Source organism: Portunus trituberculatus, chromosome 31, assembly GCF_017591435.1.
Source record: "Portunus trituberculatus isolate SZX2019 chromosome 31, ASM1759143v1, whole genome shotgun sequence".
Taxonomy (NCBI): Eukaryota; Metazoa; Arthropoda; class Malacostraca; order Decapoda; family Portunidae; genus Portunus; species Portunus trituberculatus.
In genome coordinates this window covers 21,963,513-21,979,581 of record NC_059285.1, presented here as the reverse complement: position 1 = coordinate 21,979,581, position 16,069 = coordinate 21,963,513, and the positions used below count along the sequence as shown (strand labels likewise).

Genomic DNA, 16,069 nt, shown 5'->3' with positions numbered 1-16,069 from the left:
TGTATTATTTCATTTTCATATTATTTGGTGTAAAAACTGGGTAAAGAGCAGAAAAAAAATTACAGCTGGGAGGTTCTTTACTTAACTATTGTGATGTCGGCTATCGCACTGTTATAGATGCACCAATTAGGTGTAATAGCGGAGGATTGAATGTATGTTATTTCATAATTTATTTGGGTTTAATGGGGCACTTATATAAAGATACATGACACTACAATGTGAGTCAAGTACTACAAAGATTTTTTCCAAATTCCTGAATTTCACTGCTTTATTCTTGTACAGTAAGCCCCCACACTTGGCGAATTAATCAGTATGGTGAAATTACCACCAAATGCGAATTTCACCAAGCACTAGTTCTTTATACCATATAAATTGTCTAAAAAATGCCTTAATTAGTCTTTGGTCATTGCCAAAGTCCTTCTTTTGACCCCTAAAGTACCATCTTTCGAGCTGAAATAAAATCTTTTGCCTTCACATATTACAACACATGTACAAAACAGACCAATAAACAATAAATAAAGCTAATAAGACATGATATAAAGCCTGTGATTTGTGATGCTTTCCTTGTCTGTACTCCTGTTTTTCCACCCGTTTCCCTCGCCCACTTTCGTTCTTTCTGCCACCACCATTGTCCTTACCTCCACCATTACCACCTGTTGTGCTGGTAAAGGCCATGTTGGCGGTAAATCGCCAGAATTCGTTCTCACGCTAGCAGAACAGAGTGATAGCACAAACGAAATGGCTGCATTCTGATAAGCTTAGAAAGAGGTCTGACGTCACCGGAGAGCCACGTGGTTCGCCGTGTGGCTGCCAGGGGATCACCAAGTTTGAATTCAAATTGCCAAGCATGCACTCGGTGGTCCATGGCCACCCTACCGCCAAAAGTGAATTTTGCCTAGCTGAGATTTGCCAAGTGCGGGGGCTTACTGTATTTATTTTATTTATGTAATATTTTTTTATTACTTCATATAATAATTATATTTGGATATGATATTTCATGATTTTCATGGATTTTAGGGGGTATATATATATATATATATATATATATATATATATATATATATATATATATATATATATATATATATATATATACTCGTATAAATAAAGGTTTTGGAACACATTGCTTTTATCTTATGTCTGCTATATGATTGTTCAACTTACGATGATTTTCAGGAACCAGTTGCTGTTGGGTCTTGAGGAATACTTGTAACCTAAATTGGAAATTTTACATTTCTTCTCTAGCAAAAGCAGATTGTATGAAGTTGTGAGTCATCTCTGTCAGTTTTCCTTGACCCCTTAACTGCTGACTTTGTCAAGGGGCCTTATTCACCCATGTATGTTGTGCTGGTAGAGGCCATGTTGGCGGTAAATCGCCAGAATTCGTTCTCACGCTAGCAGAACAGAGTGATAGCACAAACGAAATGGCTGCATTCTGATAAGCTTAGAAAGAGGTCTGATGTCACCGGAGAGCCACGTGGTTCGCCGTGTGGCTGCCAGGGGATCACCAAGTTTGAATTCAAATTGCCAAGCATGCACTCGGTGGTCCATGGCCACCCTACCGCCAAAAGTGAATTTTGCCTAGCTGAGATTTGCCAAGTGCGGGGGCTTACTGTATTCATTTTATTTATGTAATATTTTTTTATTACTTCATATAATAATTATATTTGGATATGATATTTCATGATTTTCATGGATTTTCATGGATATATATATATATATATATATATATATATATATATATATATATATATATATATATATATATATATAAATAAAGGTTTTGGAACACATTGCTTTTATCTTATGTCTGCTATACGATTGTTCAACTTACGATATGATTTTCAGGAACCAGTTGCTGTTGGGTCTTGAGGAATACTTGTAACCTAAACTGGAAATTTTACATTTCTTCTCTAGCAAAAGCAGATTGTATGAAGTTGTGAGTCATCTCTGTCAGTTTTCCTTGACCCCTTAACTGCTGACTTTGTCAAGGGGCCTTATTCACCCATGTATGGAGTCCTCTTCACATGTATGGAGGGGTTCTACTCATGCCATGTTATTAGATTGGATTGAATCAAAAGCTTTTGATCTTATAATTTTAGCTCCTCTGACTCTCTTCAGCCTCTTTCTCATCACAACAATGTTACATCTCTTACTATCTTGTACTGCTATTTTATGCCAACTGCTCTTCTTGTCTTGCTAGCTGCATGCCTCTCCTTCTCTTGTGGATTTCCTGCTCAAGAATTTTTCCTTCTGTTATCTCTACTCTGCCCACCACTTTAATGCAAGAGTTAACCAGTATTTTCAAACATTCATTCCTTTCTCTGGTAAGCTCTGGAACTCTCTACGTGCTTCGTTATCTCCATCTTTCCATGATAAGATCTCATTTAAGAGGGAGGTTTCAAAACATTTATCCCATTATTTTGGCTAACTCTCCTGTATCTGTTCAGAGACTGGCATCTAAGTGGGTTTTTTGGTTTAGTCATTTTTGTTTCCCTTGGCTGGATTTCCCTCTTACGTTAAAAAAAAAGATTTCCCATGAAATCTTCCATATTGTAGCACTTGCAGCACTGACAGTGTTATACCCCACAACAACTGACTCCCATTTCTACTTTAGCTGAAATGTTGATTCAGAGAGAGAGAGAGAGAGAGAGAGAGAGAGAGAGAGAGAGAGAGAGAGAGAGAGAGAGAGAGAGAGAGAGAGAGAATTATATTCCTTTATCAGAAATTGGATAAGTTACTGGTTTTGATCGGTGGCAGTTCTAGACCAAAATTACTAGGGGATCCAAGGTGGAGTCAGGTTTTTTTTTTGGGGGGGAGAGGAGGAGGACACATACCAGCATTGCCCATTACTTGCCACTTTGTCACCTGACAGAACAATTTCTTCAATATACTATTGATGTATCGATTGAATTGCACTGACGGTCATGTCTTTTGAAGACATGTCCAGCAGTGTAAGCGTTGAATAGTCTGTGTATAATGTTCTGTCCTGTCAATTCTGTTCTTCAAGCATGTTGCCACAAAAATTGATAAATCGGTTTAGCAAAGGGGCCACAACGGGACCAGGAACAATTTAAAAGGGCACTGACTTCTGTTGGTCCCTGTTTAAAACTGTCTATGCTTGTGGGCATATGCCATACATAAGCAACACACATATTGTTAAGCATCTGGTGCAAAGTGGTTAAAACTTTGCAAAGAGTGGTCTCATTGGTGCCCTTTTATTTCTCATTTTTTTAGTTTTTGCTATTTATAATGGATATTTTTTACATTATTTTTCATATGCTATATTTCTTGAAGATAAGGAAAGCTACTCTCTTTTTCTTATTTTTATCACAGATTCCCTCGCGCTGGCTTGGCTAATGCAGAATCAACCTTACGTCTTCTTGAAGTGGAGATAGGAGCTTCTGGGGAACTTTGTGTCACCACACGCCATCTGCGTCATGATCTCAAGCAATTGGCACCTTGGCATGAGTACTTGGTGCGGGTTGGATGGGTACCTAATGGGCAACAGTGAGTATGAGGGCCTTTATATATGATGTAAAAAAAATATCTGCATGTAAAACTCAACCAGAAATAACAACATTACATTAATTGCAGTAAATATACAGTCATGTTCATGGAGAAATATTAGAATATGACTGGATAGGTAACATTCATCACTCTTGGTCACAAGTTGTCACCATCCTAAATCTTCTATTTCCTTCTTTTTTCATAATTCTCATAGTGCTCCTTGCATGATCTCTCTTGTCATTTGCACATCTCTGCTTCCTTCTTCCAGTTTTCTTATGTCATTTTTATTTCTTCTGAAGCACACACACACACACACACACACACACACACACACACATGGAGAGAGAGAAAAACATAAAAAAGGTGATAAATAATATCATTAATGTGGTGCAAGAGGAGGGGAAAAGACCTAGTACAAGAAATAGAGGACTTCCATAGAATTGGAAAGTTCACAAGAGAAGGTATGAGGCCAATAAGAATCAAACTTAAGTCACAAAAGGATGTAGATGAATTGGTGGAGAAGTCATGGAGGCTAGCCCAGCAGGAAACAACAAGGAAGATTTGGTTGAGAAGAGATCTCGGTGAAAAGGAAAGAGAAATGTTAAATGAGTTGAGAAAGGAGGCTTTGAAAAAAATGAAGAGAGGACAGAAGAGGAGAAGAAAGAGTTTTTCTGGAGAATCTTGGATATGAGACTGAGGAAGTGGTTCATAACCCAGAAAAGTACAGCAAGAAAGGACTAAAGAAACTTACATATGAGCGAATGTAATGTATTCCAACATAAATGGAGTGATATCGGGATTTTAGAACTCAACGATTACTTGAGGGACAAGAACCCAGATATTGTGGGTCTTACTGAAACAAAACTGAGAGAGGGAGAAGACCTGATGATGGTTGGAGAAGGGAAATATAATGTTTGGAAAAGAAATAGAGTAGGTAAGATGGGAGGAGGAGTGATGTTGCTGGTTAAAAAAGATATAAAGGTGGATCAAGTGAAAGAAGGTATGGGAAAGGCAGAAGTGCTAAAGATCAGAGCAGAAACTAATGAAGGAAAAAGAGGCACTACATAGTGGTGTACGTACCACCTAAGACAAATGCATGGTCAGTACAGGAATATGAAGAAATGATAAGTGATACAGGAACATGTCTGGAAGAAATGTTGGGTGGCTGTGAACGAACTATAATGATGGGAGATTTTAATTGTAAAGAGGTGTGTTGGGAGGACTGGTCAATGGAAGGATCAGAGACAACATGGGGAAATACACTATTGACACTGGCAATGGAAAATGTGTTAACTCAGTGGGTCAAAGAAGATACTAGGTTTGGAGGAGAGGGAGCATCGTCAAGACTGGACTTGGTCTTTAGTACAGAGCCAATGGTCATTGAGGAGATGAGGGTGGAGTGCCCTTTAGCAAAGAGTGATCATGCAGTTTTGGAGTTCAAGGTGATAGATGAAGAGAAATCTAGAAGAAATGAAGAATATAAAGTGGGAAGATGGAATTATGCCAAGACAGATTTTGGAAACCTAAAGAAATTCTTTCAAGAGACAAATTGGATGAAATTCAAGAGTGCTAAGGGAGCAAATGAAAAGTGGAAGGAATTTATAAAAATATACAAAGAAGGTGAGAAAAATTTGTACCAATAAGACAACATAGAGAAGTTGGAAAGCAGGACTGGTTTAACGATAGATGTGAAAAGGCTAGAACAAGAAAAGAGGATGCATGGAAGAGGTGGAGAAGGAAAAGACGGATTAAGCAGTGGAAAGTTACAAAAGAGCAAGAAATGAATATGTGTTGATTAGAAGAGAAGAAAGAAAGAAACAAGAAAAGGATATAATTGATAAATGTAAAGACCAACCAAGGCTTTTTACAGACATGTGAACAACAACATCAAAAATAGAGAAAGTATTGAAAGTTTAGAAGTAAATGGAGTATGCAGTGAAGATCCCAGGAAATGGCAGAGGCTATGAATGGATGCTTTCGGAAGGTATTCACAAAGGAGACTGCTTTTGACAAACCACTGGTAATGGAACAGAAAGGGATTATGAAGGAGTTTCAAGTAACTGTGGAGGAGATCAAGAACATGATGGGGAGTTTAGAAGTGAGAAAAGCTGTGGGACCTGATGGGGTATCAGGATGGATTTTAAGAGAATGCAGGAGCAACTGGCAGAAAAAGTTTGTGAAGTAATTGATGCCTCATTAAGGGAAGGTGTAGTGCCCCAAGACTGGAAAAGAGCTAACATTGTCCCAATCTATAAATCAGGTAACAAGAGAGACCCATTGAACTATAGACCAGTGTCACTTACAAGTGTGGTAGCTAAGATGTGTGAGAGGGTGGTGAAGAATAGATGGACAGACTTCTTGGAGAAAATGACATACTTTGTGAGTGTCAATTTGGTTTTAGAAAGGGCGTTCATGCACGACAAACCTGATATGTTACTATTCGAGGGTGATAGATGTAATACAGGAAAGAGATGGTTGGGCTGATGGAATATATCTGGATTTAAAAAGGCCTTTGATAAGGTACCACACCAGAGACTGATCTGGAAACTTGAAATGGTAGGAGGAGTGCATGGCAGTTTACTAAAATGGATGGAAGACTTTTGGTAGGAAGAGAAATGAGAACAATAATTAAGGACAGACCATCAGAATGGGGATTGGTGGAGAGTGGAGTTCCACAGGGATCAGTGTTGGCACCAGTAATGTTCGCAGTCTACATAAATGACATGGTGGATGGGGTGTCCAGTTATGTGAGCCTATTTGCAGACGATGCAAAATTGTTAAGAAAAGTGAGATGTGACAAAGATTGCGAACTACTCCAGGAAGACTTGGACAGAATATGGAAATGGAGCTGTACATGGCAAATGGAGTTCAACACGACAAAATGCAAGAAAATAGAGTTTGGCAAGAGTGAAAGAAGAATCAGGAGTATGTACAAGATAGGAAATGAAGACATAAAACCAGTCATGAAGAAAAAGACCTTGGGGTGACAATTACCAATGACCTATCGCCAGAGAGACATATAAACAAAATAATTGGAGAAGTATTGAACTTATTGAGGAACATAAGAGTGGCGTCAGATATTTAGATGAAGAAATGATGAAGAAAATAATTACTGCAATGATAAGACCGAGGCTTGAATATGCAACAATACAGTGGGCTCCGAACTTAAAGAAACACATAAGGAAACTAGAGAAAGTACAGAGGGCTGCAACGAAAATGGTGCCTGACTTAAGAGATTTGACTTATGAAGACAGACTGAAAAGAATGCAACTTCCAACCCTGGAAAACAGAAGAGAAAGGGGAGACCTGATAGCAATATACAGAGTGATGATTGGCATGGAAAAATGGATAGGGAAGATCTGTGTATGTGGAATGGAAGAATGTCGAGAGGGCATGGGAAAAACTAAAATGGCCACTTATAGGAGAGATGTGAAAAATATAGCTTCCTCATAGAAGGGTGGAAGCATGGAATAGTTTAGACGTGGAAGTGGTCAACGCAAGGAATATTCATGATTTTAAGAAAAAGCTGGACATTAATAGATATGGAGACGGGACAACACGAGCATAGCTCTTTTCCCGTATGTTACAATTAGGTAAATACAATTAGGTACACACACACACACACACACACACACACACACACACACACACACGGGACATCGTCGATGGCGGATGTGGTCGCTGAGCTCCAGAGCAATCATCTCTAATTCTACAGTTACCATTGCCTAAGAGTAACCAAGGTGGGAAAGGAGCTGGTAATGTTTGTCCCGTCTCCATATAGTCATGTTAACTGTTGATTAGCAAAATAATGTCCAGGAAGGTGAATATAAACTGTAGCCTGCGTTTGAGCCATCAGCTGGTTTGTTTACATCTGCGCAACATGGCGGCCGTGAACTCGAAAGATGAATCAGACTTCACAGGATTTCAAGGAATAATGGAGAAGAGCGCTTATGTGAAGAAAATTCTGGAGTTGGAAGGTAAAATTGAAAACTGTTTGAAAAGTATGGGGCCTGGAAACGAGTTATGACAATGTAATGAAAGAATGTGCCGATATGAAGAAGGAAAATGAAGCACTGAAAGAGGAAGTTAAGCTAATTAAAGTGAATTGCGAAAAATGTGGAGAATCTCTAGGAAAAGTGATGGAGAAGCAGGCTGAATGGAAAAAAGTCAGGAAGTGGAAAGAAAGGAGGTAAATTACAAAGTTGCAAGTCTGGAAAAGGAAATCAAAGAGTCTGGGGAGAAAACTTTGGGCCTTGCTGAAATTATAGATCAACAGATCATAGAAGAGAAGATTGCTGAGAAAGTGGTGAAGGTTATTAAGTCAAATGAGACATTGGTGAGGGAAACTGTAGACAAAAAGAGATGTGTGGTGATATTTGGTGTGGAGGAGGATAAGACACCGAGTAAAATGGAGAGAGAGAAAACATAAAAAGGTGATAAATAATATCATTAATGTGGTGCAGGAGGAGGAAAAGACCTAGTACAAGAAATAGAGGACTTCCATAGAATTGGAAAGTTCACAAGAGAAGGTATGAGGCCAATAAGAATCAAACTTAAGTCACAAAAGGATGTAGATGAATTGGTGGAGAAGTCATGGAGGCTAGCCCAGCAGGAAACAACAAGGAAGATTTGGTTGAGAAGAGATCTCGGTGAAAAGGAAAGAGAAATGTTAAATGAGTTGAGAAAGGAGGCTTTGAAAAAAATGAAGAGAGGACAGAAGAGGAGAAGAAAGAGTTTTTCTGGAGAATCTTGGATATGAGACTGAGGAAGTGGTTCATAACCCAGAAAAGTACAGCAAGAAAGGACTAAAGAAACTTACGTATGAGCGGAATGTAATGTATTCCAACATAAATGGAGTGATATCGGGATTTTAGAACTCAACGATTACTTGAGGGACAAGAACCCAGATATTGTGGGTCTTACTGAAACAAAACTGAGAGAGGAGAAGACCTGATGATGGTTGGAGAAGGAAATATAATGTTTGGAAAAGAAATAGAGTAGGTAAGATGGGAGGAGGAGTGATGTTGCTGGTTAAAAAGATATAAAGGTGGATCAAGTGAAAGAAGGTATGGGAAAGGCAGAAGTGCTAAAGATCAGAGCAGAAACTAATGAAGGAAAAAGAGGCACTACATAGTGGTGTACGTACCACCTAAGACAAATGCATGGTCAGTACAGGAATATGAAGAAATGATAAGTGATACAGGAACATGTCTGGAAGAAATGTTGGGTGGCTGTGAACGAACTATAATGATGGGAGATTTTAATTGTAAAGAGGTGTGTTGGGAGGACTGGTCAATGGAAGGATCAGAGACAACATGGGGAAATACACTATTGACACTGGCAATGGAAAATGTGTTAACTCAGTGGGTCAAAGAAGATACTAGGTTTGGAGGAGAGGGAGCATCGTCAAGACTGGACTTGGTCTTTAGTACAGAGCCAATGGTCATTGAGGAGATGAGGGTGGAGTGCCCTTTAGCAAAGAGTGATCATGCAGTTTTGGAGTTCAAGGTGATAGATGAAGAGAAATCTAGAAGAAATGAAGAATATAAAGTGGGAAGATGGAATTATGCCAAGACAGATTTTGGAAACCTAAAGAAATTCTTTCAAGAGACAAATTGGATGAAATTCAAGAGTGCTAAGGAGCAAATGAAAAGTGGAAGGAATTTATAAAAATATACAAAGAAGGTGAGAAAAATTTGTACCAATAAGACAACATAGAGAAGTTGGAAAGCAGGACTGGTTTAACGATAGATGTGAAAAGGCTAGAACAAGAAAAGAGGATGCATGGAAGAGGTGGAGAAGGAAAAGACGGATTAAGCAGTGGAAAGTTACAAAAGAGCAAGAAATGAATATGTGTTGATTAGAAGAGAAGAAAGAAAGAAACAAGAAAAGGATATAATTGATAAATGTAAAGACCAACCAAGGCTTTTTACAGACATGTGAACAACAACATCAAAAATAGAGAAAGTATTGAAAGTTTAGAAGTAAATGGAGTATGCAGTGAAGATCCCAGGAAATGGCAGAGGCTATGAATGGATGCTTTCGGAAGGTATTCACAAAGGAGACTGCTTTTGACAAACCACTGGTAATGGAACAGAAAGGGATTATGAAGGAGTTTCAAGTAACTGTGGAGGAGATCAAGAATATGATGGGGAGTTTAGAAGTGAGAAAAGCTGTGGGACCTGATGGGGTATCAGGATGGATTTTAAGAGAATGCAGGAGCAACTGGCAGAAAAAGTTTGTGAAGTAATTGATGCCTCATTAAGGGAAGGTGTAGTGCCCCAAGACTGGAAAAGAGCTAACATTGTCCCAATCTATAAATCAGGTAACAAGAGAGACCCATTGAACTATAGACCAGTGTCACTTACAAGTGTGGTAGCTAAGATGTGTGAGAGGGTGGTGAAGAATAGATGGACAGACTTCTTGGAGAAAAATGACATACTTTGTGAGTGTCAATTTGGTTTTAGAAAAGGGCGTTCATGCACGACAAACCTGATATGTTACTATTCGAGGGTGATAGATGTAATACAGGAAAGAGATGGTTGGGCTGATGGAATATATCTGGATTTAAAAAAGGCCTTTGATAAGGTACCACACCGGAGACTGATCTGGAAACTTGAAATGGTAGGAGGAGTGCATGGCAGTTTACTAAAATGGATGGAAGACTTTTGGTAGGAAGAGAAATGAGAACAATAATTAAGGACAGACCATCAGAATGGGGCTTGGTGGAGAGTGGAGTTCCACAGGGATCAGTGTTGGCACCAGTAATGTTCGCGGTCTACATAAATGACATGGTGGATGGGGTGTCCAGTTATGTGAGCCTATTTGCAGACGATGCAAAATTGTTAAGAAAAGTGAGATGTGACAAAGATTGCGAACTACTCCAGGAAGACTTGGACAGAATATGGAAATGGAGCTGTACATGGCAAATGGAGTTCAACACGACAAAATGCAAGAAAATAGAGTTTGGCAAGAGTGAAAGAAGAATCAGGAGTATGTACAAGATAGGAAATGAAGACATAAAACCAGTCATGAAGAAAAAGACCTTGGGGTGACAATTACCAATGACCTATCGCCAGAGAGACATATAAACAAAATAATTGGAGAAGTATTGAACTTATTGAGGAACATAAGAGTGGCGTCAGATATTTAGATGAAGAAATGATGAAGAAAATAATTACTGCAATGATAAGACCGAGGCTTGAATATGCAACAATACAGTGGGCTCCGAACTTAAAGAAACACATAAGGAAACTAGAGAAAGTACAGAGGGCTGCAACAAAATGGTGCCTGACTTAAGAGATTTGACTTATGAAGACAGACTGAAAAGAATGCAACTTCCGACCCTGGAAAACAGAAGAGAAAGGGAGACCTGATAGCAATATACAGAGTGATGATTGGCATGGAAAAATGGATAGGGAAGATCTGTGTATGTGGAATGAAAGAATGTCGAGAGGGCATGGGAAAAACTAAAATGGCCACTTATAGGAGAGATGTGAAAAATATAGCTTCCCTCATAGAAGGGTGGAAGCATGGAATAGTTTAGACGTGGAAGTGGTCAACGCAAGGAATATTCATGATTTTAAGAAAAAGCTGGACATTAATAGATATGGAGACGGGACAACACGAGCATAGCTCTTTTCCCGTATGTTACAATTACGTAAATACAATTAGGTAAATACACACACACAACAACAACAAATTGATATCAAATAGCCAATTTGGTTTTAGAAAAAGACTGTCGTGTGTAACTAATTTATTGAGTTTCTATTCTAGAATAGTTGATAGAGTAAAAGAGAGAGAGGGATGAGTTGACTGTATTTATTTGGATTTAAAAAAGGCGTTTGACAAAGTGCCACATGCAAGATTACTATGGAAGTTAGAAGAGAAGGGTGGCTGAAAAGGAAGCACATTGAGATGGATAGAAAATTATTTGAGGGGGAGAGAAATAAGGACAGTAGTTAAAGATATGAAGCCCAAGTGGAGAGCAGTAGAAAGAGTGCCACAGGGGTCAGTATTGGCACTAATACTTTTCCTCATTTATATAAACAACATGCCAGAAGGAGTGAACAGCTACATAAATCTGTTTGCAGATGATACAAAACTGTGCAGAGTTATAAAGCAAAAAGAGGATTGTGAAATACTGCAAGAAGACCTAAATAAGATCTGGGAATGGAGTAAAAAGTTGGAAATGGAATTCAATGTGGACAAAAGCCATGTCATGGAAATGGGAAAAAGTGAAAGACGACCAGTGGAAATCTATAAGATGGGAGATGGAGTAGAACTGGAGAAAGTAAAACAAGGAAAAGGACTTAGGAGTGACGATGGAAGAAAACAATCAACTGGTAAGCCATATTGATAGAATTTTTAGAGAAACATAATTTGCTAAGGAATATTGGAGTAGCATTTCACTACATGGACAAAGAAATGATGAAGAAATTGATAAGTACTATAATAAGACCCAGATTGGAATATGCAGGAGTAGTGTGGATCATAAAAGAAACACATAAGGAAGTTGGAGAGACTACAAAAATGGCTACAAGAATGGTTCCAGAACTTGAAGGGATGACATGAGGAGAGACTAAAGGCTATGGATCTACCAACCCTGGAACAAAGAAGGGAGAGAGATCTGATACAAGTTTATAAATCAACAGAATGGACCAAGTGGATAATGAGAAACTGATCCTGAGAGAAGAATATGACATTCGAAGCACAAGATCACATAGTAAAAAGCTGAGAAAGGGAAGATGTCTGAGAGATGTTAAAAAATATAGTTTCCCGCAAAGATGTATTGAGACGTGGAGCAGTTTAAATGAAGAAGTAGTGTCTGCAACGAGTGTGCATACTTTTAAAGTAAGATTGGATAAGTGTAGATATGGAGACGGTGTGGTAGTTGTCGTAAAACAGGGGTAGCATGGAGACACCCGAGTCCATTATGAAAGTGTATTTACAGTAGACAATACACAAGAGTGTAAACCAGCGAAAGAGAGGCAGGAGGCGAGATGTCAGGCGGCAGGGAGCGAGGACTGAAAAGACGTGACGTCAGACAGAAAAATGTGGGAAAACAAAGGACATGCTAACATAACGGGGCCACACGAGCATAAAGCCCAGGCCCTGTAAAACTACAACTAGGTAAATACACACCATGCAGTCGAGGAAGGACACAGTACCGTCGCTCCTGAGAATCAGCTGATCTCCACTACCTGTTGTTTGGGTTTGCAGTGGCCTGGGCTAGTAGTGTAAACTCGTTTTCATGAAATATAGTGTTACAAAATCATGAGTAAGGAAGAGATTCCATCTAAATGCAGGTATGAGACACGGGAAAGAATGAAAGCTGATGATGACTATGTTGGTGAAGGAGTAAGAGCATTTGAAGGCTTTGATATGGCACATACTTCGCTATTTAATAGTGTTGACTATTGAACGTAAATTAGATAAATGGATAAAAGAGAGTATGGGAATGAAAGAGAATGAAGAACAGGAAAAAGAGCTCCAGAAATTGAAAGAAAGGATAAAAAGAGTGGAAGAAAATGAAACTAGGCTAAAAACAAAAAATGAAGAATTAAAAAAGGAAGTAGCTAACTACAAGAAATTGATGGAAGAAGGACTCGGTAAAGCCGAGAAAAAAAAAAAAGAAACTGAAAGATCTAGTTAACAAAGAAGAGGAAAGAGTACAAGTACAAGACTTGATTAAAAAAGAATACTGGCATGGAGAATTCAAGATAAGAAAGACGAAATCATTTCAGGAAGTATTTCAAGGACAGTTAAAAGGAAGAGATGAAAATATGACAAACAAAATGATAGGAGTCCTGAAGAAAAAAGAAAATTTAGTAAGAGAAATTGTGAAAAAAAAAAATGTAATTATTTTTGGCCTGAAAGAAAAAAAATGTTAACCGGCTAGGACCGATGGAAAATTCGATATTAGAATTATCATAAAAAATCAACTCTTATAAATTACTCTGGAAAAACATCTGCTGTTAGTAGACATGACAATGCATCATCCTACAAGTTTTTATTGCTCTACTCACTATGGTTGTCTCAGAATAATAAGATAGTTGGAGAAGATTGTGGTAGAGCAACCTGGCACAGGTCCAGCGTGTTGTTGATGAAGGCGGTATGATGTGGGAAGCATGGCTGGCTCGGGGAGGTGCTTTATGTGTGTTCTTACATAATGAAGGCACTGCTCATGTTTTTATGTGACATGTTTTCGTGACTCATATTGGCTGATTATAGTTAGATGTTTGATCAGGTGGGTGACGATATTGTCACAATAGCGGGGTGGATCTACCTCCAACCTGTGCACTTTGCGTCTTGCCTTGTCTATCACTTTTATCACTAAACTTTAGCTTCCTCTTAGAAGAGAGATAGTTGTAAATAATAGTTCCGTAAATAAGTAAAACGTAAATACGTAAATAATTATCAGGACAGAGAGATACAGAAATTTGCGGGAGACTAGCTGGCTAGAGCGATGTGCTTCCTGGGAGCCGACAGTACTACCATAGGACTACGTCATGACCAAATATAGCAGCGCTACCAATGCTAGCGCGGTTTGTATTAGCGCTCAAAGTAGCTGCCCCATTTAAGGACTGTCGGAAGTGTGCTATGCAGCCGTATTTAAGGCCTGTCGGAGTTTTCGAGTTAAATATAGACCAAGAAGGGAAAATGACGAAATGAAATCAGTAAAAGACCTACTAAAACATCTAAATGACGAGGATAGACAGAACTTAGAAGAGGAAGTAGAAGAAATCCATAGAATGGGACCATATCAAGAAGGAACAGTGAGACCAATTAAGATACTACTAAAATCACAAGCAGCAACAGAAGAAATACTATATAGAAAAACAAAACTCAGAGAAACAGAAGGTTGCAAAGATATATGTATAAAGAAAAATATAAATGAGGAGGAAAGGAAGAGACACAACGAACTGGTGGTAGAAACAAAAGAAAAAAATAATGAAAGGTCAGAGGAGGAGAAGACATTTTTTGGAGAATTCTAGGAGACAGGATAAGGAAATGGTATATAAAAGAGAAGGAAGATAAAAAAAATGGAGCAAGTTTAACTAAAAATGATAAGAGCAAGAGATTGAAAATGATGTATACAATCTTAGATGGAGTTTTATCAAGTAAATTAGAATTAAGAGATAACATAAAGAAAGAAGAACCAGATATTGTATGCCTGGTGGAAGCAAAGTTAAATGAGGCAATAAAAATAGACATAGATAAAAAGGTATAATATATGGAGGAGAGAGAGAGTGGGTAAAAGAGGAGGAGTCATGATGATGTTAAGGAAAGAGAGGGTGGTAAATCAAGTGGAGTTTGGGGAAGGAAAATCAAAAATACTGTACAATATTAAGATACATATTAATAAAAAGGAGTTAACAATCATTGGAACATATGTGCCACCAAAAACAAATTCATGGACCAATCAAGAATATAAAGACATGATAAATGACACAATAAGGAGTCTTACAAGAATCATTAAACAAAGGAGAAAAGTGATATTAGTAGGAGATTTCAACTGTAAGGAGGTGGACTGGGAAAATTAAGAAAGTGGTATGGGGGAAGAAGCCTGGGGAGATAGATTCCTGAACCTAATGATAGATAATATGATGGTTCAAAGAGTAAAGGAAAACACAAGATTCAGAGGAAACGTTGAGCCGCTGAGATTGGACCTAGTTTTTACAAGGGATATACAAATGAACGATGATATAAGACATAAGTGCCCATTGGGAAAGAGTGACCATGTAATATTAGAAATGGATGTAGAAGAAGGAAAGGAAGATAGAGACGAATCATACAAAAGAGACCGATTAAATTACAGAAAGGCTGATATTGAGAACCTCAAGAGCTATTTTAAAAACGTAAACTGAGAGGAGATGGAAAACTCAGAGACGGTGCAAGAGAAGTATAACTTATTTTTGGAAATATACAAAACAGGAGTCAGGGAATATGTCTCAAAATATAGACCTAAAGAAGAAGGAAAGAAAGATTGGTTTAATGCAAGGTATGCTAGGGCAAAGGAGAAACGAGATGGAGCGTGGAAAAGGTGGAGAAGAAACAAAAATCCAGAAAATAAGGAAAACTTCAAAACAGCAAGAAATGAATATGCTAAGGTGAGAAAGGAAGAAGAAAAGAACTATGAAAAGGACATTGTCGAAAAATGTAAGGAACAACCAAAATTGTTCTACAGATTCATAAATGGAAAAATAAGGCAAAAATAAACAATAGAAAGGTTAAAAGGAGAGAACGAGATGGTGGAAGACCCAAAAAGTATGGCAGAACTGTTAAATAGTAAATTTCAGGAGGTCCTTACTAAGGAATCCAAATTTGAAAGACCACAGGGTAATAGAGAGACTGTCCATAGGAAAGAGATTAAAGTCACCAAGCTTGAAATAAAGGAGTTGATGAGGGAATTAGATGAGGAGAAGGCAATGGGACCGGATGAAGTCTCAGGCAGAATATTAAATGAATGTAGAGAAGAACTAGCAAGTTCTATATACATCATAAAATGCTCAATAGAAAATGGAACCGTACCAGTAGAATGGAAAAGAGCTGAGGT

At 38.2% G+C, this 16,069-nt stretch overlaps 1 protein-coding gene across 12 annotated transcripts in view; it reads left to right on the top strand.

Moving 5' to 3' along the window:
- The window catches only part of LOC123511327 (dipeptidyl peptidase 8-like), a 610,443-nt gene that overhangs the window by 236,602 nt on the left and 357,772 nt on the right, over nucleotides 1–16,069 (top strand). For all 12 annotated transcript variants that reach the window (XR_006676755.1, XR_006676754.1, XR_006676756.1 and 9 more), the window contains one exon: nucleotides 3,337–3,510. Coding sequence is in view for 8 of the 12 variants with exons in the window: in XM_045267115.1 (XP_045123050.1) it covers nucleotides 3,337–3,510 (174 nt within the window). In the remaining 4 variants the exon portion in view is untranslated. The remainder of the gene's footprint in view (nucleotides 1–3,336; nucleotides 3,511–16,069) is intronic.